The sequence below is a fragment of the Pseudopodoces humilis genome, chromosome 19 (assembly GCF_049639895.1).
Source record: "Pseudopodoces humilis isolate 2021_Gansu_Grassland_sample_001 chromosome 19, ASM4963989v1, whole genome shotgun sequence".
In the NCBI taxonomy this organism is placed as follows: domain Eukaryota; kingdom Metazoa; phylum Chordata; class Aves; order Passeriformes; family Paridae; genus Pseudopodoces; species Pseudopodoces humilis.
The window spans coordinates 11,334,520-11,359,499 of NC_142218.1; the positions used below are offsets into that span (position 1 = coordinate 11,334,520).

General features: G+C 41.3%; 1 protein-coding gene across 2 annotated transcripts in view; it reads right to left on the reverse strand.

The window, feature by feature from the left end:
* Window positions 1-1,039, reverse strand: part of PHACTR3 (phosphatase and actin regulator 3) — a 99,453-nt gene extending 98,414 nt beyond the window's left edge. For both annotated transcript variants that reach the window (XM_088064447.1, XM_014254098.2), the window contains exon 1: window positions 775-1,039. In XM_088064447.1, the coding sequence (XP_087920573.1) occupies window positions 775-877 (103 nt within the window). In that variant the 5' untranslated portion in view covers window positions 878-1,039. The remainder of the gene's footprint in view (window positions 1-774) is intronic.
* Window positions 1,040-24,980: the final 23,941 nt, after the last annotated feature.

A 24,980-nucleotide genomic window follows, 5' to 3' on the forward strand; every position in this document is an offset into this window, starting at 1 on the left:
CCTGACAGCTCTTGTGTGACCACAATCTATTCAGGGAAACTGAGAGTAAACTGGCTCTTACCCTTTGCTTCCAGCTTGTTGTTGTGCCTTTCCGTGCAATCACATCACATCAAAGTGATGTAGCTATTTGTTTCTTTTTTTTTTCCCTAAAGGTCTCAACACTGCTTAGATTCTGACGATCTGAAATCACTGAGTCACCACCAACAGACATTTAGAATTACTCTTCAAAGTGAAGATGAAAATACCATTAGCCATTGTTCCAAAAAAACAAAACAACAACTAATCATAATATTCTATTTATACACTAACGATTGGGCTGTGTCCCCTCAGCACCACCCTCTGTGCCCACACTTCATAAGGAGATTACGCTTCTCCCTATGAAGTGAAAATTACCTTCTGGTGGGCAGAAAGCGTTTAATTATGACTCTGCTTCCCTTGTCTCCATGGCGATCCCATGCAAACAGCCTGCTTTATTAGCGCTCATTTCCCCCTCCCCACAAAAGTCATAAATGAGCTGTGCGGGCCCCGGGGACCCCCGGCCGGCCGGACCCGGCACCGGCCGCGCCCCCGCGCTCACCCGGCGGGCGCCCGATGGGGAAGCCGCGGGACGCGCTCGCTCTAATCCCGTTTGTAGCTCAGACGCTGCACCATTTCGGCACTTACTGCAGGAAATATGTTCCCAATTGCTGCCCGCCCGTGGCGGACGGGCTCCCTACAAACTGGCGGATGCTCCCGGCGCGCCCCGAGCGCCGCCGGCGAGAGCGGGGCCGTTACCTGGGTGCTCGCCGGGGCCCGCGGGGTCGGTGAGGATGCTGGGGTCACTCTGCGACCTGCCTCGCGGGAGAAAGCAGCCGGTCCCTTCTTCCGATGCAGCCATGAGGTGGAGGGCGGGAAGCTCAGAGGAGGAGGGAGGAGGAGGCGCTCATGGAGCCGGAGGCGGCCGGGGGACAATGGGGACGGGGGTGCGGCGGCGGCGGCGGTGGGGCGTCAGCCGGGCAGGACCAGCCTCGGCAGCATCTTCCCCGGCGCCGCCGGCAGGGCTGCGGCGCGGCGCTCCGCCGGCTCCAGGCGCTCAGGGGGCAGCTCCGGGCGCCTCAGGGGGGTGGGCCATGCCGCCTGGCGGGGTGGGGAAGAGCCGGGGCGCGGGCCGCCGGCCCGGCCCCCCGCCGCCGCCGCCCCCTCCCGGGGCGCCCCCCCGGGCGCCGCTGCTGGAGTCGCCTCAAGCCGCCGCGCTGCTGAGCGCATCCATTGGAAAACATTGGGATTCTCCCATCCTGCCCCGCGAGTGCCGCCTGACGTCACGGGGGGGCGGGGGGGGCGCCGCACCTGCACTGCACAAAGGCGGGGGCTCCGCAGGTGCGCGGGTCCAGCCCCGGAGCGTCACCGGCCCAGAGCCCCACCCTCGCTCTGCGGGACCCGCCCGTGGCCCCGAAGCCGTCCCGGGGCTTGTCCCGCCCATCCGGACGCTTTGTCGCTCGGGACGGACCGGCGCGATCCCCCGGCACCGGGACAGCCGCGGGGCCGGAGTCCGCCGCTCGCCTCCCCCCGGGGCTGGCACGGGACGGTGTCCCGGGGGTAAAGGTGTCCCGGAGGGAAGGGTGGCCCGCGGGAGTTCCCTCGGCAGGACGAGCGGGGATTCCATCGCTCCGCGCCCGCCGGGACCCCCGCGCAGCTCGGCCGGAGCTCCCGCTGGGCTGCGGCGGGAGGCAAAGGTGTCGCACGGGGACCCCGCAGAAACGGGATGCTCCGACTCGGGCTGAACAGCTTGGTTTGGGAATTTGTTTAAAGGGAATAACTGCTTTTATGGATTTTTTGTTGTTGTTGTTCCTCCCCATCCTGTGCAGGGTGCCGGCAGGGGGGTTGCTGGTCTGTACCCGGTGATGCAGGTCAGGTGTTCTTGAAGTTTTGACCTGTAAAAACCAGGGATGCTTTCTAATCACTCTCCCGGTGAAGTGCTGTGGTCAGCACTTGCTGGGATTGTGGGGGTTCTCATCTCGTGTCTGCCTTAAACTCTGCTTTTGTCTCTGCATGGAACTGATGCTGAGGAATACACTCATTTAGATTTCTTGGGCTGACTCAAGAGCAGTGGTTTACATGCAGCTGACCAAGTTTCTGTTATGGGACAGGTGCAAGTTTGCAAAATTTTAGGGATGAACCTACCTTTGTATCAGAAAATTTTCCATCAATGCAATCTTTCATTCCCCTCCACAGAAGGTTCAGGTTGGAAGGAACCACAGTGGGGTCACCTGCTCCAACCTCCCTGCTCAGGCAACCTTCCCTCCCAGAGAAGAGGGCACAGGATTGTGTCCAGACAGGTCTGGAATATTTCCAGCAGAGGGAAATTCCCCAGCCTCACCTGCACAGCAAGGAAGTTCTTTATGTTCAGGTGGAACTTTCTAAGCATCAGTTTTTCACCACTGCCTCTTGTTCTATTACTTGGCACCACTGAGAAAAGCCTGGCTCTGTTCTTACATAAATATGTGGAAAACATTTTGCTACTCTTCAATAAAGAAAATGGTGTTTAGCCATTTCTGAAAGCAGGGACAAACAAAGCAGTGACGTGGGGTTATGTCTTTGTTATGTTTTGAGGGGATTTAACCCAAATCTATCACATTGAGACGTGTGCTTGCAGCTTTTCTTTAAGCAGGAATTTCAAATTTTAAATGTGTGCACACATCTGATTTGGGAGTCACTTTTGGGCTGTGTGTCCCTGAGAGTCAATCATCTTACTGACCTTTGGAGGAAAGAAAAAAACTCTGTGGGTGTGGATTTAGTGGTGGGGCTTGATAAGAAAATTCATCCAGGATTCCATTTGGGGAAGGCCTGAATGTGGCTGTTGGGGTGACACCCACCTGTGTCTGGAGTGAGCTGCTGCATCCAACAATAAGTGGGAATATTGTCCTGAGAACAGAACTCCAAAAAGGTTTGAAGTAAAATATCAAACAGTTTCTGGTTCAATGAGCACTGCCCCTTCTTGCTGTGTGTAAGGTAAATCTTAAGGAGAAAGAAGCATGGGGAGGTTTAATCTAAGCTGTGTCATCGTGCCATGGAATACATTGAGATGCTAAGTGAGATAATGAGCCAAATCTATTTTTAGTCCTAAAAGGAGAAGAAGCAACAAGTTTTAAATGGTTTTTCTCAATATAGCTTTTAGGTCATGCTGGAAAATGCTGATGGTTTCTAGTAAATTCTGTGAAAGTCTGTTTGCACTAATCAATAGCTGTCTTCTGTGATGAAGAACGATACTGATTTCATGTTTAAAATGTAGGGTTGAGAAGTTTCATATCAGATTTAAGCATTTGTATAAGACCGAATATATTAAAATATTTTCAACCTAAGAAGATATCTCCAAGACATCTTGGGTAGCTACAGAAGCACAGAGGATGAGAGGGATGTATTTTTAACCAGCTCCCATCCTGGTTGCCTCAGTAGAGGACACTTTACAGGATTCCTTTGGATTTAAAATATTGTCTGGTACAAAACAGTCAAAGAGAGCTGGAATCTGCCTTGCTGTTTTCATTTAGTTATAGAGCATTTTCTCTCATGCCCGACAAACCAAGCATCAAGAGGCTCACTCTGGGGATAAATCCCTGGTTTGTGGTTTGTGCCAACTGATGGAGCTGCCCCTGCACCTTGTTCTTCCCAAAATGAACCATCATCATGTTTGGGAGAGGAGGTACCAAAAAAAAAAAAGGGTGTTGAATTATTCAAACTCTCATTGCTAAAACATGTCTCTTGTGTTAAAAGTAGGATTGTCTGCTTGTCTTTTAAATTTCAGAGGTGATGATGATGTGTCTATGGCACTTTGTACTTCCTTACCTTATAGGAGGCTCTCCATTCCTTCTAGGGCAGGGCTTTAGAGAGGGAAAAATAAATGTGAGGCAAAGTCTTGTCTTCATGTTGAAAGATCAACACCAAGCAGGAAGGAAGCCTTTTCACAGAAGAAAATAGAAGCTGATGGAGGCAGGCACTAACTAATATATTCCAAGTATATTGACTTGTAAATCCCTCTGAAATTGGAATTAAATTGGAATGAAACTAAGACTGCTTCTACCTGTGGGTACAAAGCACATGAAAAATTGCCCTCAAATTTCCATTTACTACTCTATATGATTCTGTCAGTGTCACAAACAAAACTATTTGCAGGATCAGAATAGCTGTTAGTAGAAACATGACTCTCCTTTTGTTTGGTTTATTTTCTCAGTATAGGAGTCTTGTGGTAAACAGGTTTTCAGCATTTTCCCAGAAAGTCCAATGATCTGATCTGTTTTATCTCTCAGAGGATTTCTAGCCTTTTGTATTTATGGCGAAAAGTTACGATGAAATTTTTCTAGCTTAATAGCAAATTTCTCTGCAATTGGCACCCATTCAGTTGCAGGAAAATACTTCTTGAAATGAAATATCCACCCAAGCAACACAGAAGAGAAAATAAATTTTTTTATAATTTTATTTATTTTGATGCATAGTCCACAGCCAAACCAATGCATGTCCATTTGATATGTCTTTCCTCGATAATTTTTTTTTTTAAATGCAACTATATAAATGGTATGGACGATTCAATTAGTTTGTTTTCTCTCTGACAGACAGCTGAATGCCTGTTGTATGAGCTGGTTATATAAAGAGAAATCCAAACTTATGTTAGAAAGGAATGATTGTCTAGGGAGAAAGAAAAGAGGTGAGTCATGTCAGTGCTGTTTTTCTCGAATCAGCAGAATATTAAACAACCTCATTTTCCTTAATCTGAAGCCTACATGTGATCTCTGAGCACCACTGATGTGGGGGTTTTGTGTTGTTATTTAGAAAAATGAATTCAGGCTACATTTGGATTGACAGTATCAGCTTTCATGTTCAAATTGTTCTGATGACCAAGGCACAGACAGCCTTGCTAGGAGCAGTTTTCTTCGATGCAGCAACAGAAAACATTTGTTCTGCTGCTTGTGAGTCTTAACCTAGTTTTTGAGATTTTTATGCCAGCTTGTTGTAGCTCAGTGTGCTCACCATAACAGAAATGAGCATCCCATGCTTAAAAAACTCTTGTCTCTATTTACTTTGTTGGGGGCTTTTTCCCCTCAGATGCTTTCTTTGTAAAGAGGACACAGAGCCTATTTTGAACCTTTGTTTGTCAAGAGCATAAATGCATGTCACCAGGAAGAGATAAAATATCACCCAACAGTCACAACTTTGTAAGTACAAAGACTTGTAACATGTCTTCTCCAAAGTACTACTACAGAAAGCAAATAAAAATGAATAAGCATCAGGGGCTTGTTTATTGGGGGCCTCATGTGCACATTGAGAATCTCTGATACTCAGGAGCTATTCTGGCAATGGCCCATCTGATTTTCATGTTTGCTTTCCTTCACAGCTCCAGTCCTCACTCCCATTTTACAGATGAAGGAACAGGAAAAGAGGCTGGTAAAAATCTAAAGGAGGACCCTCAGCTCAACTCCCTGCCCTGACACCCAGCTCTACTCACGTCCCTCTATGCTGTGATGATGGGAAGGGGAACCTGTACCCTTAGTTTAAATTATGCAGCTTATAATAGCAACAGCCCCATGTGTGCAGAATGAACTCATATGTGCAGCATGCCCAGGGCAGCAGAGAGCTCCAGGATGTGGTCACTGAGCACTGTAATTGTGCACGGGGAGCAGGGAAAAGGCAGCTCTGTGGGGAACACTGCAAGGACTCCTCAGGTGTCGAAGCCAGCGAGGTTCCAGGTGATGTGCCACATAAATGTTGTTTGTGCCAGTTTGAAGGGAGGAATCTCATTATCCTCTCTGGGTTTTTTTGTTCCGCTTAGACCTCAGGATGTCTGAGGAGAAGGGATGTACATACAAATTCCAGCTCCAAATCTCCCCCCTTTCCACATTTTGGGGAATTAATATTCTTGTATACGGAATATCTTGGTTTTTTACAGGCACTGTGTTCTTAAGAAGGCACGTGGCTGGAAGTTCCTTATTCTCACTTCCATCCTCAAAGTATTTCACAATCTCAAATACCCAAAACTACAAAAAAGCTGCAGATATGTTGGGGCTCTGAAGGTCATTTTTGGTGTAATTGAGATCCTGCAAGCTCTATGAATTAATACAGAAAAACATAGTGGAGTGTTTCTTGTTACATTTGTAACATCAGTCCTGCAGGTTCTACAATTCAGGATGGTAGAAATAGCTCGAAGAAGCTGGTGTTGGTTGTAAATATAAAAGAATACAGTGTAAAATCCCAGACTTTTTAAACAGCTATTTGGAGCACTAAAATTCCATTTGGAAACAAAATACCTCTGAAAGAGAAAAATCTCTGATTTGCTTGTGCCTTGCAATTCATTGTATTTTAGAAGTAATGCAGCTCGTTTTTGCCTCAGAGATAAGTTTAGGTAACTTGTAGCCTGATCAGAGATGTCATTTCTTCTTATTATGTATTGCATTCAGACAGTACATTCTGATTCAGAGCTCATCTTGTTGCCAAATCTGGAATAATTTTGTTGTATACATTTTTCAAATTAATTCGAACAGTGAAGATCATTCAGTTGTCAGCAGAAGTGGAAAGGGAAAAGTGGTGCTCTGTGCTAATTAGATGAGAGCTGAGGAGTCTTTGATGTAGAGTTGCAGGACAAAATCCTGATTCCACTCATGTTAGCACCTTTCAGCATTTCCTTCAATGGTATTTTGTTATTGTCACTTCATTTCTTGTGGTGGTATTTCACACTCTGACCACAATACACAAGAAATTCAGCTGTTGGAGACTTAAAATACTTTAGGGGCCAGTGACACATGAAGCAAGTGGCAGAGCTTCCTTCAGTAGGTAACACTTCGCAGTTCTTTGGGACCTGAAATCCAGTGAAGATCATAATAATCAGGATTTATGAGCATCTCTCAGAAGATACAACTTCAGTTGGGCTTTAATTCATGGAAGGAAATACAGGAAGTCTAGAGCTGATGCTGGAAACAGGAGAATGAAAAATCAAATTGATCTGAGCTCCCAATAAGCAAGGTCCAGGTTAGTAGGGGAATTTCTGTTTTGAGACTGAAGTTGTGCATTGCAGGACAGCCCAAAAGTCACAGCCAGCCCTTCCAGGTCATCCCAGTCTCAGGGATTTACTGCATGAGGACTCATTCAAAACTTGAGGTCTGAGCTTTCCCAGGCAGAAACGCTGTGGTGACTTTATGCTGCACCTTCATTCTTCTCTGAGCGCTCCTGTGTGTTGGGTTTAGATCTGTCTGGGACAGGCTAATCTTTGGGCTGCTCCCATCCATTCAATTTCCAACTCACCAACTCCTGAAGCAAGGCTGGGGAAGGGAAGCAGAACAGCTACCAATACATTTCTGGAATTTCTAGTTTATTTTTAAGGAAAACTCGGACTTCATACCATTCCTACACAGTAAAGTTACTGCTTCCTCAGAGATGAAGGGTTTATACAGTAGTTTGCACCCTCATTTAGGCAGAATGTGGATGAGCAGCAAGATCACTGCTGGGGAGGTTGTGCTTTGCTCTTTTGCAGATGCAGTGAGTCATCTGAGAAACCATTCCTCAGCAAAACCCGGCTAACTCGGTTTACTTTTTAAATATCGGGGTTTTTTTGACAGCTGTGGACGTTGCCATGGCAGCAGGACATCCCTCCCCTCGGGGCTGCAGCTCAGTGTGCTGTTTTAATGCCACCTCGCTGCCAGCTTGGGAAGGCCAGGCTGCTCAGCAGCTCCATCACTGCTCCCTGCATGGACAGAGGCAGTGGTTGTTTCCCCAGGATCAGCCCTAACAGCAAAATTTAACCTGAAAAGTTAGCCCGGGACAGAATTAGTCGGATCTCCTGTTCCATGACTTCAAGGCTGGAGATGGATGTTGTCATAACCGAAGTCAGAACAGCATAATCATGGAATTTTCTGAGCTGTTCTATTGTAAAAAACACTCTTTGCCAGCCTTGCTTCCAACCAGCCTAGACTGTAATGAGAGGAACACCTCCAGACCCTGCAGCTGGGATCTCGAGTATTTTGGAAATAAATCATTTAACATCTTTATCCAACAAGTAAAGTGCAGGCTTTGCCTGGTAAATTCTTCCAGTCAAGTCAAAAATCAGATGGTTGCCACAAAGAGTCTCTTTGTTTTCACTTGTCCCTAACATGTGCCTCTCGTTGTTATACAAATTTATCCTTTTAGGTCTAGACACAATAAAAAATGCTTTGCAAAGAATTCCCAACATCAGTTTAATATAATATGTGAACCATGCAGATACTTTAAACCTCTCTCTCCTACAAATTAATTCTGCAAGACCAAGGCCTTCAAGTTTTAAGGTTCAGTTGCAAAACTAGATTTATTTTATTTTATTTTTATTATTATTATTATTATTATTACTACTACTATTATTATTATTATTAACATGTAGTCTAAATTTTTTTTATTCTAATCCAATGTGAAATACAGAGGTTGGAACACAAATTTTTGCTAAATATGCAATTAATTGTGTACATGAATGACTGCTTAGAAGTCTTGCTTATCATTTGTAAGCCTGTGTGTTGTATGGAGATGGAGGTTCATGCAACTAAGGATTGTATGACCCATGGTATGTATAATTAGGTAATTATACCCTTGCTTAATGAACTAGCCAACAGAGGTTTTTTGCTGACGTTGCTTTTTCCCCTCTATAGAAAGTGGAAATAAATCAAATTAGATCAGTCAAGAAAGATGCCAGATTTTCTTTTTCCAAATCATTCAGGAGTCATGAATTATTTTAACATTTAGTCTTTTTCTCCCTTGGCTTCATGGCTGTTACAAAAATTCTGCTTATTAATGCATTACGAACCAAAGCTGTCAAAATCAATCTCTGTCTCCATTTTTAAGGATGTTCTATATGTGCAGCTGAACGGTGCAGTATGTACTTCTGAAATTTTCATGTGGGCTCTGACTGGATTTCCTGAGTGGAAGATCAGCTGACTCCACAGGAATGTCACAGCCTGTGCATTCTACCCAGGGCAAATGTCATCTATATGCTGTTTACAGAGGTAGATATTTACAGTTCTGGAAATTGCAGTTATTTGGACCAGGTTTGGATTCATTTTCTATTACTCTTGTGTTTTAATCTGCATTTTCCTGTCCAGGGCAATGAGGAGCTCTGCTTAAGACCACAGGGAGCTCTATTTAATTATAATTGGCAGCCTGCAATCCTTTGTTGCTGTCAAGGAAATCCTGGAGCTAATGGATGATACTGCAAACCCTTGGTAGTGGTTTTACACTCAGCAATTTGTTCTTTATTTAGCTGAATAAATGTCTGATGGAGCTGAGAGAATCCACTCACTGTTGGACAGGAAATTCTTGGTGTACCAACCCTAGGAATTAATTTATTACCTTAAAGGGTAATTTTGCTATTTAGACTTTATTTATGCATCTGAAGCAATAAATATCAACATATAATTTATTAGTAATAAGACAATTTACAAGAGCAGCATAACCTGACAATGGTTATGAAATGTGTCACTAACTGTGGGCAGAGGATAATTGTCTCTGCTCAGGTGGTTTTATACAGGACTGATGGCCTCAGGCTTGGTTTATGAATTGTGTTTTCAGCACAGTGAGAGAGTTTTAATAGCCCAAAATAGGCACCCATCTTGGCTGTCTCAGCTGCAAAGTCCAGATCAAGCAGAAGGGAATGGCTTTCCCTTCACCAGGATCAGGAAGAAATCTGGCACAGCTGGAGTTTGTTAGAGAGTCAAAAGATGCCACGTTTTGATACCAACTTTGAGACACCTCATACACTTCATCCTCATCAAATGTGTTAAACTTGTTCTATGTAATTTCAGGCAGATGAATATTTGCAGTTCTGTTGTGGAACTGAGTCCTGAAGGAAGAGCAAGCCTCAGCAGTGCAGAGCTCTGATGTGAACACAAGCGCCTGCTCTCCCTGGGTTGTCGTGGCTGGCTACAGGGACAATCGAATACTTTGATAATTCTGTGTATTTTTAAACTTGGCAGTGCAGCCTGCAGAGGTTCTTTGACTGGCAGCCACTAGAGAGCACTAAGGGATTGTCTCTTTTCCAGAGCAGGGTGTGGTGAACTACAGCGTGCAAGGCTTCTTTTCACATCTGAAGAGTCCTATTGTGTTCTGTACAAAATAGAGAATATTAAACCAAGATTTTAGCACCTCTAGCATTTTGCTTTACACAATTATTATTCATGGTGGTTTCTTTTATCAACATGTAATTCTCTCTCAGTAGAGTTTCACTGAGTAATTAATGTGTAGACTATTTTTACTGTAAGGATGAATGATGATGCTTTGCTGCCTGCTGCACAGATAACCTTGGGAGAATCTAGTTCTGCTTTAGCTTACCCTTAGAAAAAAACTTCTGCTTCAAATCACTCTCAAATCAGCAGACAACAAATGGAGTTTATCTATGTAAAATACATAAACTCAGAAAAATGGTGTCTTAAAGGGAAAATGCTATGTGAATTAACCTGTTAGACTCTCCTGATCCAAATATTTGATATTTCCTTATCTGACAGTGCATTTTTTTTTTAGATCTCATGGCCTATCTTTCATATTCCCCCAGAAAAAAAAAAAGGCATTATTTTCTTTTAGAGTACCTGTGCTCTGAGATATTATTTTTTTTTGCTTTTCATACATCCTTCTGAAATCAGCTGGACCTTTAATATTTGCACTTCACCCTTTTAAACCTCCTGTGTGCTTTTTGGGAGGACTTTCTCATTGAAATCATTGGTATCTTTCAGCTTATTTTATGAGCAGAAGGTTGTAGCTTAAAACTTGGCAGTGCCTGTGGAAGAAATCATGTTCTCAAGAAGATAATGAGGAGCCCAGAAGTCCAAAGTTTTCCTCTCCAGGTCTGCAGCTCTACTTCCAGTGAGAGGTGAGTGCAGCTGTGGTCAGCAAAGGAATTGTCACAGAATGGTGTTTCCTTCCTTCCCTCCTTCAGAAATTGGTGCTGAAGGGAAAAGCCACTTGTTCTACTGAATTGAAATTTTTCTGTCAGCATTACTGAGTCAGAGCAGCTGGAGGGGAATAAACTGGATTCTGGTGAGATTAAATGTTGGGGCCAGCTGTGTAAATGGAATATGTCATGATGTGAAAGACCCCTCTCATAACAACAGTATTCATCACATCATCCTAAATAGACCAGACCTAGAAAAAACCTTCCCTGAGCTGCAGATCCAAAAATTAGTTTGCCAATCTGTTTATGTCAGTGTTAAACTTGAAATCCTAATTAGCAGGATTGGTTTGAAGTACTCGGTGACAAAGCGCACATTGTTCTCTGACAGTTGAACCAAACTGCTTAAAATAATAACTCAGAGGTGTCCCTGTACATTTGTTGGGTTGGTTTGAGGCTTTTTTTGTAGTTCTTCTTCACAAATAATGAAGAAGCTTCGTAAGAGAGACTCCAATTCTATTCACCTTTCCAGAACCAGAATGCTCAGCTGGGAAGTGATTTGCCCATATGGGAAGTGTTACTGGCTTTAAATCAAGTGATAAATGTAAAAGTTACTCAAACAGTTTGTATAAGCAACTTAGAATAAACAACATTCAAGATATGGTCTTTTAAAAAAATCTGGCGTATATAAACTTTTTAGGAATATTTAGGGCTTTTTTTTGGAGTTTTCCTGGACATCCTGGACCAAGATTCTTCCCAGGAATACTTAGATTGAGACCTCTGTTATGATTTACTCTACTGAGAAATTTTCAAAGAATTTCCTATCACTTTCTGGGAATTAACTGATATAAATCTTTTCTAGTTTTCTTGGGCTTTGTAAGTATTCCTGAATGTGTGATTTTTCCAGGAATTCTTGGACAGAGACCTTTTCTAGAGTTTCTGGACCTACAAACTTTCTTGGCATTTTCTCACTTTTTATAGGAATTCCTGGATCTAGAACCTGAAGTAGCTCCTGTGCTGTTCAAGGAATTTCCCATCCTAGATTTAGACCCTTCCTAAAAATTTTCCCAGGTTTTCTAGGAAATCTTGGATCTAAACTCTTTCCAGGAATTGCCTTCAAAAGTCCTTACAGGAACTGCAGTAGCTCCTCAGATCCCATATGCCCTGATTTTGTTTCAAGGTCTGGAAATAGCTGTTACCCTTTTTTGCTGTCAGAGATAAGCATCAGTCTATGCAGAGCTGAGGAGCTGGAGCCATCCTGCAAAGAAACTGAAAGTCTGAATTCCTGTTTTGAAATCAGTTACCACAAAAGTGATTTTTTTCTCTGAAAACACACTGCCCCCGGTAGTGATGATAAAACAGCTTTGAGTGCAATCTACATTCCCTCCATTCTCTGATTCCCCTGACCCTCTCACAAAGTCAGAAATTACTCACAGGGCCCTTGTTAGTTAATACATTAACTCCTCATAGCACCATCCATGCAAAGGCAAGTCATAAAACGCTTACTCTTCTCCTTCTGCCAAATGCTCAGAGCTAAAGCCTTAATTGGACTTGAAAATTATGCTTATATTTTTTTCCTTTAGGGCACTGGAGTTTTAAACTGTTGTCTGGCTGTTGTCCTCAGTCCTGAGCTAACTTTCATGGTCTAGGTGAAAGTAAATCCAAACTTCCCAGAATGGTCTGTTGGAGAGGTGATTTTGTTATTCAGAGGAAGACAAACAAAGGGACAGTTTGGTGGTGTCTGATCAAGGCACTCTGTTCTGTCAGAGCTACCTGAAAAATTCTAATCTTGCTGGCTTTCTTTTAGCACAAAAAAAAAAAAAAAAAAAAAAGGATAATTCATAAGTATGTAGATGCTTCCTTGCTGGTCTCTTCCTAATCAAGGTGTGATCTCCAGCTACACGTGCTCAGCACCAGGAAGTGCCAGTCCCTTATGAGCCCAGTCAAAAAGGCACTGAGCTGCTCTAAAGTGTCACTTTCAATAATATTTATTAGAGCTGACACTGTAAGGAAATAGTGCAGATAATCTTATGTCCCAAAAGAGATATGAACTGGGGCTTGAATCTTTGTGGATTCAGAAATTCAAACTGTTCAAAAACAAAACTAAAAACCATAGTTTCTCCCCCTTCCTTCCTTTTCACATCCCTTTGTTTTACATCAGTTTAGGAAAATGAGCCAAAGTACCCATTTCAGTACCATCATTGAAATGTTGCAGGTGTGGAACCATTTGTTATTTTGTCACTCTTGGAATAGAACTGTATTTTTGGAAGTGACAGCAGAAGGAGCACTCTACATGAGCCAGTTGTTAAAGCTTCATCCTGTTGTGAGTTCAGTTTGAGTCGTGCATTTTTCAGTCCTAATGTTGTGTTGAACTTACCTTGCTTTCCACTAAGCATGAATCATTCTCCTTGATTAATCCTGATAATAAAATTACATACTGGAAGCCCTGTAGGATGAGAAATAATTACTGAGGCACTGTAGGAATGAAGGAGTCAGCTGCCTTCGTAGAGTACCCTTTAGAAACTCAAAAAAAAACTTTCATAATTACTGCACAATAGGAGTTGCCAAAAAGCAGCGTTTGAGAAGAGCTTGAACTGCAAAACTGGCATGACAAGTTAGAGAAACCACTTTTCTGTGCCTCCTGGTGTAATGTTACACTGCATGGCTGCTGTGTCAAGAGAATTACTACAATCAGAAACATCAGGAATTTAAAATTAAGAACTAAATGACATTGACTTTATAATGCCTGTGAATGATGTTACTCAAAGTAGCTGGCTTTTCATCAAAACTGGAGTTGATTTCGTCAAATTACCAACACATTCCTTTTAACTGCTTCTTTCAAACCAGCTCTAATTATAACCTTAAAATAGCACTGGCACAAAGAAAATAAAAAGCCCCAAGACATGGGTCAGCAATCTATTTCCCTTAGCTCAGATATCTTATTTAAAATTTTTGTATTTATTTTTCCCCAAAGAAAAGCACATGTTAGCTGAAGTAGATTTTTCAAATGGGTGCTTTTCAAATGGAAGCTTTTTGCAACTTCTTTGCGAAGGTTGAGATATAAAATTTACAGTACATTTAAAAAAACAGTTCTCTTTTTTCTCCCTGTTTTTTCATCTAGTTTTCTCATTTACTTGTTGCAATCAGGAAATATCAACCAGCAAACTGGCAATTAAGATTTTAGAACTCTCATTCTTGATTTACATGAGCTGTTTGGACATGTCCTGAAGTAAACAAGTAAAACTAAAAGGCCAAGCAAAATCTCTACAAGAAAGGCTACAGAAAGATATCTGCCCATATGTATTATAAAGGGTGGGAATATTAAAACTGGATAGTTCTCTCCTCTCTTTTATGTGGAATTTTTAACCAAACACTAATGGTGCTGGGAATTCCATACTGCATCTGACCGGAGATGATCAGTGCAGCTGTTACCCTCAGCTCTGTAGAATCTGGAACAGCATCACTTTCCTTGCAAGTACTGAATTTTTCATCTTCAGAGCTGACACAGATGGTTTCCATAATGCACTTGGGAAAATACTCTTTGGGACACAGTTTTTCACTTAGGAATGACCAATGGCTAAGTTTACTTTTCCCAGTACCTGGAGCAAGGGTTTTGCTGTGAGTTGCATTTTTGTTCTCTCTCAGGTGGTGCCTGAACACCAAGGGAACAAAGATTGTGCTCAGAACTTTGCTTCTCTCTGGGCACCCTGTTCCAGGGCCTCACCACCCTCAGAGGGAGGAATTCCTTCCCAATATCCCATCTCTCCCTGCCCTCTGGCAGTGGGAAGCCGTTCCCTGTGTCCTGTCCCTGCATGCCCTGTCCCCAGTCCCTCTCCAGCTCTCCTGGAGCCCCTCAAGGCACTGGAAGGAGCTCTGAGGTCTCTTGGAGCCTTCACTTCTCCAGGTGAACACCCTCAGCTCTCCCAGCCTGGCTCCACAGTGGCTGCACGGCTCAGCTTTGTCACCAAGCTGGGATAACTCCCTTTGGTCAGGGACACCTGAACAAGTTATTTATATAGGGCATTAATAGTTCAAACCATTGTGTGAACTTGAAGTGCATCAGCTTCTCAGCAGGGTTGCCACACAGACCTTCTTACCCCAGGACAGGATAATCCACCTCCCATTCACCTCTTGAGGTAAGACAAGAATTTATCCCCTTTTGAAATAACTGCTTTTTAGGATAAGGATGTGCATGTATCTATTTCTCATGGAGTAACTGGAACTCTTCAGGTTTATCCCCTTGTTTGCTCTGCAGAAACTTCTTTGTGTATTCCTATCCTCTGCATCTTTTTTGTGGGCATAAAGAAATAATGTTTTTAATAGTTCTGTTGAGTAGTGCAAGATCCAGATAAAAATTTAATACTTCCTATTTTATATAAGATATAAAAATGTAATACTTCCTATTTTATATAAGATACAAATTATTTGACCAAGGATTAGGAATCAAAACAGCACAGTAGGCTGGCTTATTTATAGGCTTGGGGTTTTTTAACTAAGGCTGTGGGAAGATCAGAAATCAAAACTACTCTGTTTCCAGTTTGTTTACATTTAAAGGCCCTTACTTTTTTTTCCATAAATTGCCATTCAAATTTACTCCTGAAGGTAATTTTTCTAAAAACTAGTTTCAATAGCACTTCAAAAAATAATTTTCTCCTCATATAATTTCCTCAAATGAATGCAGATTCTTCAATAATTCAGTGAACTGAACTTTATTATCTCATTCTATTCTATTTCAGAACACAAAGATTAGCTCTTTTGGCTGAAACTAGGTGTTAATTGATGTAGCAGTGTCATGGAACTGCACCTTCAGTTTCTCCATTTGAGAGAAAAAATGCATTATTTAAAACCTGAGATTCCTTTTATGAAGCATATTTGTAGACTGAATACCTTCTGCTCATTCTAACCCGGGCACAGACTCTTTACAGATAACTACAGATGTAAACTATGACCTGAGCATTGAGGTTCAGATTTGGTATGGAAGCTGAATATTAAAGGCTTTGTACAGAATTTGGTGCTTATTTCTCCAACTGCTAAAATGCCAGGCAGGCTTGCAAAACATGCTGGTGCAGGAATTGGTGCAGCCACATCCAGCCAGCAACCTCTGTGCCTTTATTGATACTTGCTTTATTCATGTTCTCAGAGAGCCCTTGTTGGTTCACTTCTTCCATTTGGGTGAATTTCTGGATAAAATGGTAGTGAAAGATCCCAGAAGTCATCCCTGTTTATATCAAGGGGGAATCCACTGCCCTTCAGTGGTCCCAGCCTGGAGCCTGGCAGGACTCTAGAGCCCTGAGGTCTGGGGATTAATAAGAGCAAGAACACTCCCATGTCTGCTCCATGGAAATGTGTCTTTTGGGCACAAATTCCATGCCACACACTTTCAAAATTTGCTGCTACATTAAAATATTATTCTGCACCAAATACATATTATGCAGATATGTAAATGAAGATAAAATCTAAAGTAATCTGGCATGGTTTGGATACCAGGGAAATGCTGCATAATCCCACCAGCACAAAGTTATCTTTTCCTCTGGGTGAAATAATGTGTCTTAGTTTCTAGCTAATCATTTTAATCCTTTCAGTCTACATAGAAAGGGTGGAAAATATGTTTTCAGCAGGGTAAAGCTGTTAACCAGCTCAGATTTCGTGTTACACCTGACCACTGATTGCTTGGCCTAACACATTTTACCCTGCTGGGTCCACACAACTTTCTTCCTGCATTTTTCAGGGAAAAGAAGGTTATTTTCCTGAGGACATCAGTGGCAGAGCCTGAACTCTGTTCTGAACTGATCTTAATTGTTTATTTTCTGCAAAAGGGAGAAGCTGCAAAGCAGAAAATCAGTGGAAACTTCTGAGATGTTTCTACAAGCATAAATCTTCCTTGATTGCCTAGCTTGGTTTTAAAGACATGTAAATTTTCAGCTTACCCAGGGATCTTACAGAAAACCTACTTCCTGAAGTTGTTTTTTTAATCCATATCCTATGTACAGAGTAGATTTATTGATATTCTTTGAGAATATAATGGGCAAACAGTGGTTTTGTTGTTTGTGCTCATTCTAGTGGAGCAGCAATTAAACAATTTCACCTATGCAGGCAGAAGTGAATTTTGCAATCCAATGCCTGAGGCCACAACTAATTACCCTGGGGGGTGGGGCTTGCTGGGGCAGCCTGACTAAATTTGGGTGGTGAAAGAAATTGGGGAAAAAAATTTATTGCTTCTCTTTTTTTCTTCCTCCTGGCCTGTGCCCCTGGTATGCTTGGAGCCCTTCCTCAGTGATAGAAGTTGCCCTGCAGGTTCTGCAGGAATCTGGTCCAAGGGAGGTGGGACAGTCCCTTCCAGGGGAAGGAAACATCTCCTGTGTCCTGTCTCAGGCAGGAGATGTTGCTCCTGTAGTGAGAGTCCTTCCTGGCAAGAGGATTGTGCACGTGTAAATGGTGAGGAGCTGGCAAACCTCAGAAAACCAAGCTGGCAGGGAGAGGTTTTGCTTGAGCCTGCCATGGCATGGCTGCTCCTAATTCTCAAGGCAGGGAAAGGGAGAACAAGCAGTTTCTTTGTCGTAATCTTACAGCAGTGATTCCACACCAAGCTAGAAACTGTTGTCACAGCGTAAAAGGTTTGGGGTGATCCATGTGAAAATAGAAGTATAAATGTTATCATTCCATCTAAATGCTTCATCAAATACTAAAAGTTCTGAAATCCTCAATTTAAGGCAGGGTTAAGATTATTTGTCACTGTGATTTTAAATGAGAATCCATCCCAGTGCTTGTTAACTCCACTGTGAGTGGGACCAGCTGTTTCTTCCTGTGATCCAGACCTTAACACCAAGCCCCTGGGCACACCATACACGTGTAAAACGGGAGGAGGAGATGGAGAGAGTGTCCTGCAAAGCCAGCTTGAAAATGTGCTGAAAGAGAGTTCAGAAAGATTTCATGGCAAACCTAAAACCAGCACCTAGCTGAGCTGCAGAGATGGCTCTGCTGGCACCAGGAATGGCTGGTGCCTGCCATCGAGCTTTTTACCTACAGCCCAGCCCCAGGGTGAGTTGATGTGAGGCCCAGCTAAGCTCCACACAAAGCTTGGAAAAGATTCTGAGGTATGGTTATTTTTTTTTAATAAGTTTTCCCTTCATTGTGGTTGGTGTTTTTGTGCTCGCCTTTTGATTCTCTGCATGATTAAGCACCTAAATGTTTGCTCTCTTTGTGGGTTGTTTGTTCCATTTGAAGTTTATTTTGTTTGTTTGGGTTTGGTTTCCATTTGTACCAAATGAAAATTAATAATTACATGCTTGCAAATAACTGGGGCAAGATTTAAAACCAAAAAAGGAGAGTGTTTCTTTCTACCTCCGTGTGTCCATCTCTTTTAGGAACTTTTATTTTCTATTATAAATTCTCAACACTTTTTTGTAAATTGGAAGCTCTGGCTTAGTAAGGTTGACTGCCCAGAAATCAACCTGCCTATGCAGAAGCAGAGTTTGGCAGAATCAGTAGTTTCCAGTTACTGTTAAAAGGTGTATCTTTGCCAAAGAAACTGGTAATTTCTCTTAAAAGAAAAAGAGGGTATTTTGGTTTTTTTTCATTTAATCTAGCCTTATTATATTTGTTCCTGTCTATGTTATCAAGTCTTCATTGCTATGACTGAGACAGCAGCAGAAATTATTCCTAAATTGGATTGTCTTTCAAGGATGACTAATAATTAAATCTCCTGCAGCCTGAGCTGTTTATAGGCAATAGAAGTAATTACGAAGTTTGAAAAAATACACTAATTTGTAAAATGTTTGAAAATGTCTCAAATATAATGGAGTTACAAGCCAGCAAGGGATTATTGGTCTAGACAACCATGGTGTTTCATTTAGCTCCACAAACTGTAGATTACTGTCTGAGGAGGGCTTCTGTTCATCACTTTTTAATTTGATTTTACTGTACAGAAAAACTGGCATTTTATCTTGTTTCTTAAATTGCTATTGTCAAGGTTATGAACTTGGTTACCACCCTTAGCTTAGATGGGAATTTTTTAGAAGAAATGTTTATCAAAGTTTTTCCTTCCCTTGGTGCCGAAAATTATTTTATATAAGTGGAATTTTTCCTTCTCTGTATTTTTTCTTTAAGTCATATTTTCTGGCTTGTTCCATGGGATTCCCTTACCCAGCTAGTAAGGTCTAATTCCTCACAGTTCTTATCTGTCTCTATATGTTCTTCTTAAAACAATAAAATTCTCACTGTGAAAAACTTTCTATTTGAAATGGGGTGGCAACATTCCTTTTTAATGTCTGCTCTCTGTGTTCCAACATGGCTTGTCTCTGGCTGGAGTTCTTGCATGTCTCCAAGGATATTACTAATCCACTTTGGAAAAGAATGGAAAATCTGTTTTATAAAGGTTTTAAGTCTTAAACTGCTGTTGTTTCAAAATGAGTCCACTCCTTCCAAATTTAAATTCTTTTCTTGAAAGAAAACATTTTTGGTTTTCACTCTTATAGGAAAAAAACTACAGAATAAAATCCATATCAAGATTAATGATTATTTCTTAATTATTTTTGAATGAAATGAGGTGGGTTTTTTTGTAGAACTGGAATTAGTAGTAGGATTATGTTTTCCCCACTTGGAAAAGTGAGATAAGTCAGTAACATTTTGTCTATTACTTTAAATTTAGCAAAATTACAGGAATTACTAAAGAATTGGTCCAAGTGGGTTATTTAACCTTTGTTTGGTTACCCAACCCTTTTTTTCATTTATTGTCCAGTTATATACTTGCAATGTTATTCTACTTCGTTCCAGCCCACTCTAAACCACTTTATTGCATTTTTTTTGCAAAGCACAACATTTTTCTTGTGTGCTCCAGTGTGACTAAATTTTTTAGCTTCTTCTATTTGATTGAGAAACATTCTTCTTTCTTCTTTTTTCTATTTTTTTCTGGCTATGAAAGCCATATAGATTGGATCTCAACCCTCAAAGAAAATATTCCAGATACTTCCTTCCAGGTATACCTGTCAGTGGCTCATCTTCTTTATCTTAGAAGTAAATGCCTCAGAGGAGACAAAAATAAATCAAAATTATTCTTGAATTGTGACACTGCAGTGATCTGTGTTGGCTAATGATCCATCCCCAAATGTGTGCTGTGAATCTGCTCTTTCCCTTTCAGTCTTGAAATGTTAAACTTGCTTTATTTTGAGGCAATTGCTGTGTAGTCTTCTTATTTAGATATATGTATGAGTGCACTGACAAATATTCCTTTTTCATGGTATTAGTAGTTCCATTTTTCAAAAGAATTTTCCCCCTTCACTTTTAGGTAGACATGGAAATCTCTATTTACAGTAACTTTCATTGATTGGTCTTAATTAGTTTTTCAGATTATTTCCATGAATCACTGAGGTTCAGATTTCTGCAGACTCACACAGGAGGCTTCGTCTGTGCCTTCCTACTCCTCCCACCAAAGAGGGAAGCCAGGAGAAGAGGGCACATTGCATGCACCCCTTCTTGGATTTTCAAGATCCAAGAAATAAATAAAATATATATAAAATAAATCAGGATTTCTGTGGTTTGGTGAGATGCTGGATCTCCCCTACATGAATGAGAGAAAAGTAAAGGCTGAGCAGCTGAAAACAGAGCACTGAAATCCTGGCCCTGCTGGAGCCACTGCCTGAAGTTCATCCCAATTTCCCCGTGTCCTGAGGGAACGCTTTGCATGTTACATGTTCTGCGACGTTCACTCTTGGTAGCTGAGCCTGGACATGTTGGCTGTCCCTAATTAAAGTAATCTAGGAAATTTAAACAGCTGAGCTTAAAAATTAGCCTTGAAATGTGTGTTGTATTCATACAGCAAATCTCCTGTAATACTGATTTAAATATTTGCCAAGAGTGATGCTGTCTGAAATCATTTGAAGAACATATTCTCCTCTTAAGACCATAGACTTTCTTGACTTTTTGGGTATTTTTACCAGATGGAAACCATTCTGCATACTCTTCCATAAAGAAAAACTCTATCTCTTATCATTTCTCATTTATCAGCTCTCTAGGGGAGGGACATAAGACAACAATCATTCTGGAGAGAATGGGCAGAGCATGTGGGGTAAAGGAACTATTGCCTATATAAGAGAGAAAATATTTTTCTCTTTGTGAGACAACAGTAGGAGTTCTGTCCTTTTGCCTTAAGTGGCAGAAGGTGACAGTGAAAATCAGTGACAGTGAAAGAGAAATATGGTTCAACTCTTTTAGTCAGAGGTAAGAGGACTATGAGTAACATGCATGTTTTTCAGGAGAAACACAGAATCTTTTAGACACACTTACTGATAATGGGGAAAATAATCTAAAAATATTTGGTTAAAAAAAATTATAAAGACAGTAACAGCATTATTTTTCACTCTTGACTATGTTACATGCTACAGTACAGAAAGCAATTAATGTCTCATAACAGTGTGAAATTGTATCATGCAGGTGTCATCAAATGTGATAATTAAACCTCAGCAGTGTGGTTCTAACATGCTGTTACTGGTGTGACCAGTTAGTCCTGGGAGAGATGGGGGAGAGGCTGCTGGGGGAGCCCGTAGGCAACCGGGGCTAAAAGACCAATGTCAGCAGCATCCTAACGAGCTGAGAAAAGGCTTCGTGCCCAACATGCTGCTTCTTGTGCTTTAATAACTGCTCATTCCTGACACTACTCCCTCTGACACCCAAGCCTGTATAAAGGTGATAAAAACATGGACTGGGGGTAACATACCTGAGCCACAGTCTGGGAGGTTTTTCCTCTTGCTTTAAGAGGCTGCTGATAAAATCATCGTTACATCACTGAGCTACAGAGGACGAGAATGGACCGCTTGTGCAGGAGTCTTGGTTTTATAACATGCATTCCTCTCTTGTAAGGAGCATCCAAAAACAGTTATTCAACTCAAAATATTAAAAAGCCAAGTTTTGTCCTCTCTGGGTTTGTCAGAATCTCAAAATCAGTGGCAACATTTATCTGTAAGAAGTATGTGTGAATGCTGGGCCGTAATTGTGGACTTTGGATTCAGGATACAGGCAAAAGTCATAATTGAACACTTGAAGATTCAAATTTATCCTGGAGATAAGGAACTCACCTTAAGAATTTCTCAACCATCACCCCTAGATATGAAAGACTGAACTGTACTGTTTAAAGACTTTCTTGATTTTGTTTTAATTGTGCAGTCTTTCAGAATGACCTTTTAAATCAAGTCTTGCTAATTTGGCTAGAGAATGGGAAAATAAAAGCAAAGAAACACCCTCAAAACAAACAAACAAAAAATTCTAAAAAATAGGAGGCTGCTGGGTAGAGAATGGTAAACCAAAAAAAGATTGCTGCTGAATTGGCAAGGAAATTTATATATTATGCCAGGTATCTTCTCTTGTGAGATGAGCTTAGATTTGGAGAGTAGAAGATGAGAGCCTTAGGACAGACTGGAGTATGGAGAGCAAGGCAGCTGGGAATTTTGGAGGGTTCTTATTCCAGGTGGAAGGTGTTGTCTCTAAAATGCAAGTGAAGCCTCACAGGTGAGGCAGGCAGCAAACATCTGGCAGAGCATAGCACTCAAAGTGGGAAAAACTAGAGAACAGGCTGAGGGTGACCACTGGGAAATTCCTCTGTGCCTCTGCAGAGTTTCTGTTCCCATTTGTGAGGAGGTGCCATCATCTGTTTTGTGACACCTGGAGAAAATACTTCCTGCCTGTAAGTAACATTTGGATTTAGATTTGTAATGTGTGAATGTATTGGTGCTGTTTCTTTTGAAAAATACCTGGGCCAGTTGAGTTCTCATTGAGAATCCAGCTCAGTGGGAGCTGATATGAAACTGCAGAAATCTCTCTGTGGGAGAGTTGGAAGCAAAGACACTTGTCATAGGGAAGGATTGTGATATTCTGAAGTGAAGGCCCTGCTGGTGCCCTGCCAGGCATGCCAAGCACTGATAAGTTTGGCTGGCCTGGCACCTTTAGGATGGGGATGTTGAGGTTTTGTGCTCCCTGATAGCATTTGCCCTACCTTTAAGAAGACTTTATGGAATGCCCTTATCTTTTCTGGAGCAGCTGAGGCTGTTGTCAGAATTAGGACTGACACGTGCAGTTGCTTGGAGCCAGAGCAATTTCTGTCTGCTTTTACTTTGGAAAAAAAAGAGTTATTTAAAAATTTATTTTTTTTTAATAGCTGTATTTCTCATGCTGGATTTGTTTGGTTTGGTTTTTTTTTCTTCTTGAATGTGGGTCTGTGGGGTGTCCTGTCTCTTAGAGACAGATGATACTGCTGATAACAAATTTCTTTCATAATGGAAGTTACAAGTTTGCTCAACATTCCTGGCTATTAAGATCAAATTGTCCATCTTAAGTTGATGGGGTGTCCTCAAGCCACCAAGCAACCACTGCTGCCTTCTAGTGCTTCTTGTTTATTCGGTAATAATGCAAGGACAAGTGCAAAAATATTGCTAAATACATCCCAGTAGAACTTGCTTTTTGGTACAGCAGAACCTGGTGCACTGTCTGCTGTGATTATTGGTGCTTCATCAGAACAATGTGTGCTCTTACCTGTTTTATTAATTATTTATTTTCCAGCTGCTGCTTTTGACTTGTTTAAAATATTTGCTCAATCATCTGCAATTCTGCTCCTTTTCAGAAAGCAGCAAAACCCTATGAGCTGTTTTTTGGATGGAATTAGCCCCGTTCCATGTGTAGCTGGCAGGCCGAGACCACATGCTGTGATATTTAAATAAACATCTTTGCCTTGCATCAGTTTCTCATAAATCCTATACTTATGTAACTACATGTTTTATTTGGGACAATGATATTTTGGTAAGTAATGTTGGCTTAGTTGATATTTGTGGCACAGTCACAGGATCTAAATATGCAAACAGAGAGGTTTTTTTGGGTTCAGGTCCCATAGAAAAGAAATACAGGAGGGTCAACTTTAAATCATGAAACTGAGCAATTCTTTTCTTTTATGTTGTTGTATACGACTGAGTTAGGGGTTGTTATTGCAATGACTTCTGGAAAAATCACAGTACAACAATATTTTGGCTTGTGAATTGATCTTCAAATGTAATTATGTAAATGTAGGTACAATATATTGTGGGGTTTTCCCCCTAGCCCTTGGGACTTGTTTGCTGCCTCTATATTTGGTTCACACTTTCTGTCCTGTACAATAATATATAATTCAGTATTTATTAAGGCTTTATGTGCAATGACATCTTTCCACAATCCAAGCTTCATTTGTGGTACTTCTTCTGGATAAAATATAATTTTACAGTAATCTAATTGTGGTTCAATACAGAAATGATGTTAGGAAAAAAATGCAAACATCTACTGACCTGTTCAGTCTCTCCTCCCTCTTAAGACTAAGACAGGAGACATGAAAAGCCAAAGTGTCCCCGTGCCAGTTACATTGCAAGCTGACAAAATATTTAGAAAAGCTTGTTCATAAGTAAATATGTACACTGGGAAATCAGATGGATGTGTGATGGATCTGATAATGAATGCAAATTAAGACCCCAAATTGCTGGAGGCAGTTTTAAACAACCTTGGTGCCAAATGAGCTGCAGCATGTTTGGACACAGTGGATTGAAATTGTCTGGAGTTTTTTCCCCCAACATCAACCCCTTTCATCCACACAGGCTGACTGGAACCACTCATCCATTCCCTGTAAATCAAAGCTTTCTGTATTTTCTGCTGTTACCGCTCATGGCAAAAGAACTCTTCTTGATTCTATCTTAATATTGCTTTGCCTTCTAGAGATTTTATTCTTATCTTTAGAAAGAAGTGAAGGTGATAAATATCCTGTATTTTCACATCTCCTTTGTGAGGTGATTTTTTCCATATGCACTGAGAAATGAAATAAGCAACAAACTTCCTTTTTGAAGCTGATCTATGTTGAATCTTATTCCAGTTTTCTCATTACCAGCAATGTAAGAATTTCCCAAAAACCTCATTTTCCTTACTGGTAAAATGCAATTCATTTTCCTCTGGGGGAGACAAAGACGAATGACAGAAGTGAATCAGAGAAGGTAGAGATCAGAAATAGAATTAAAAACAATAGTGCAAGGGGGAATATGTTGCTAGCATTATTTTGGGTTTAATGGTGTGACTCGGTCATAAAATGTTTGTTGGTTATTGCCATTCCTGTAGAACTGAG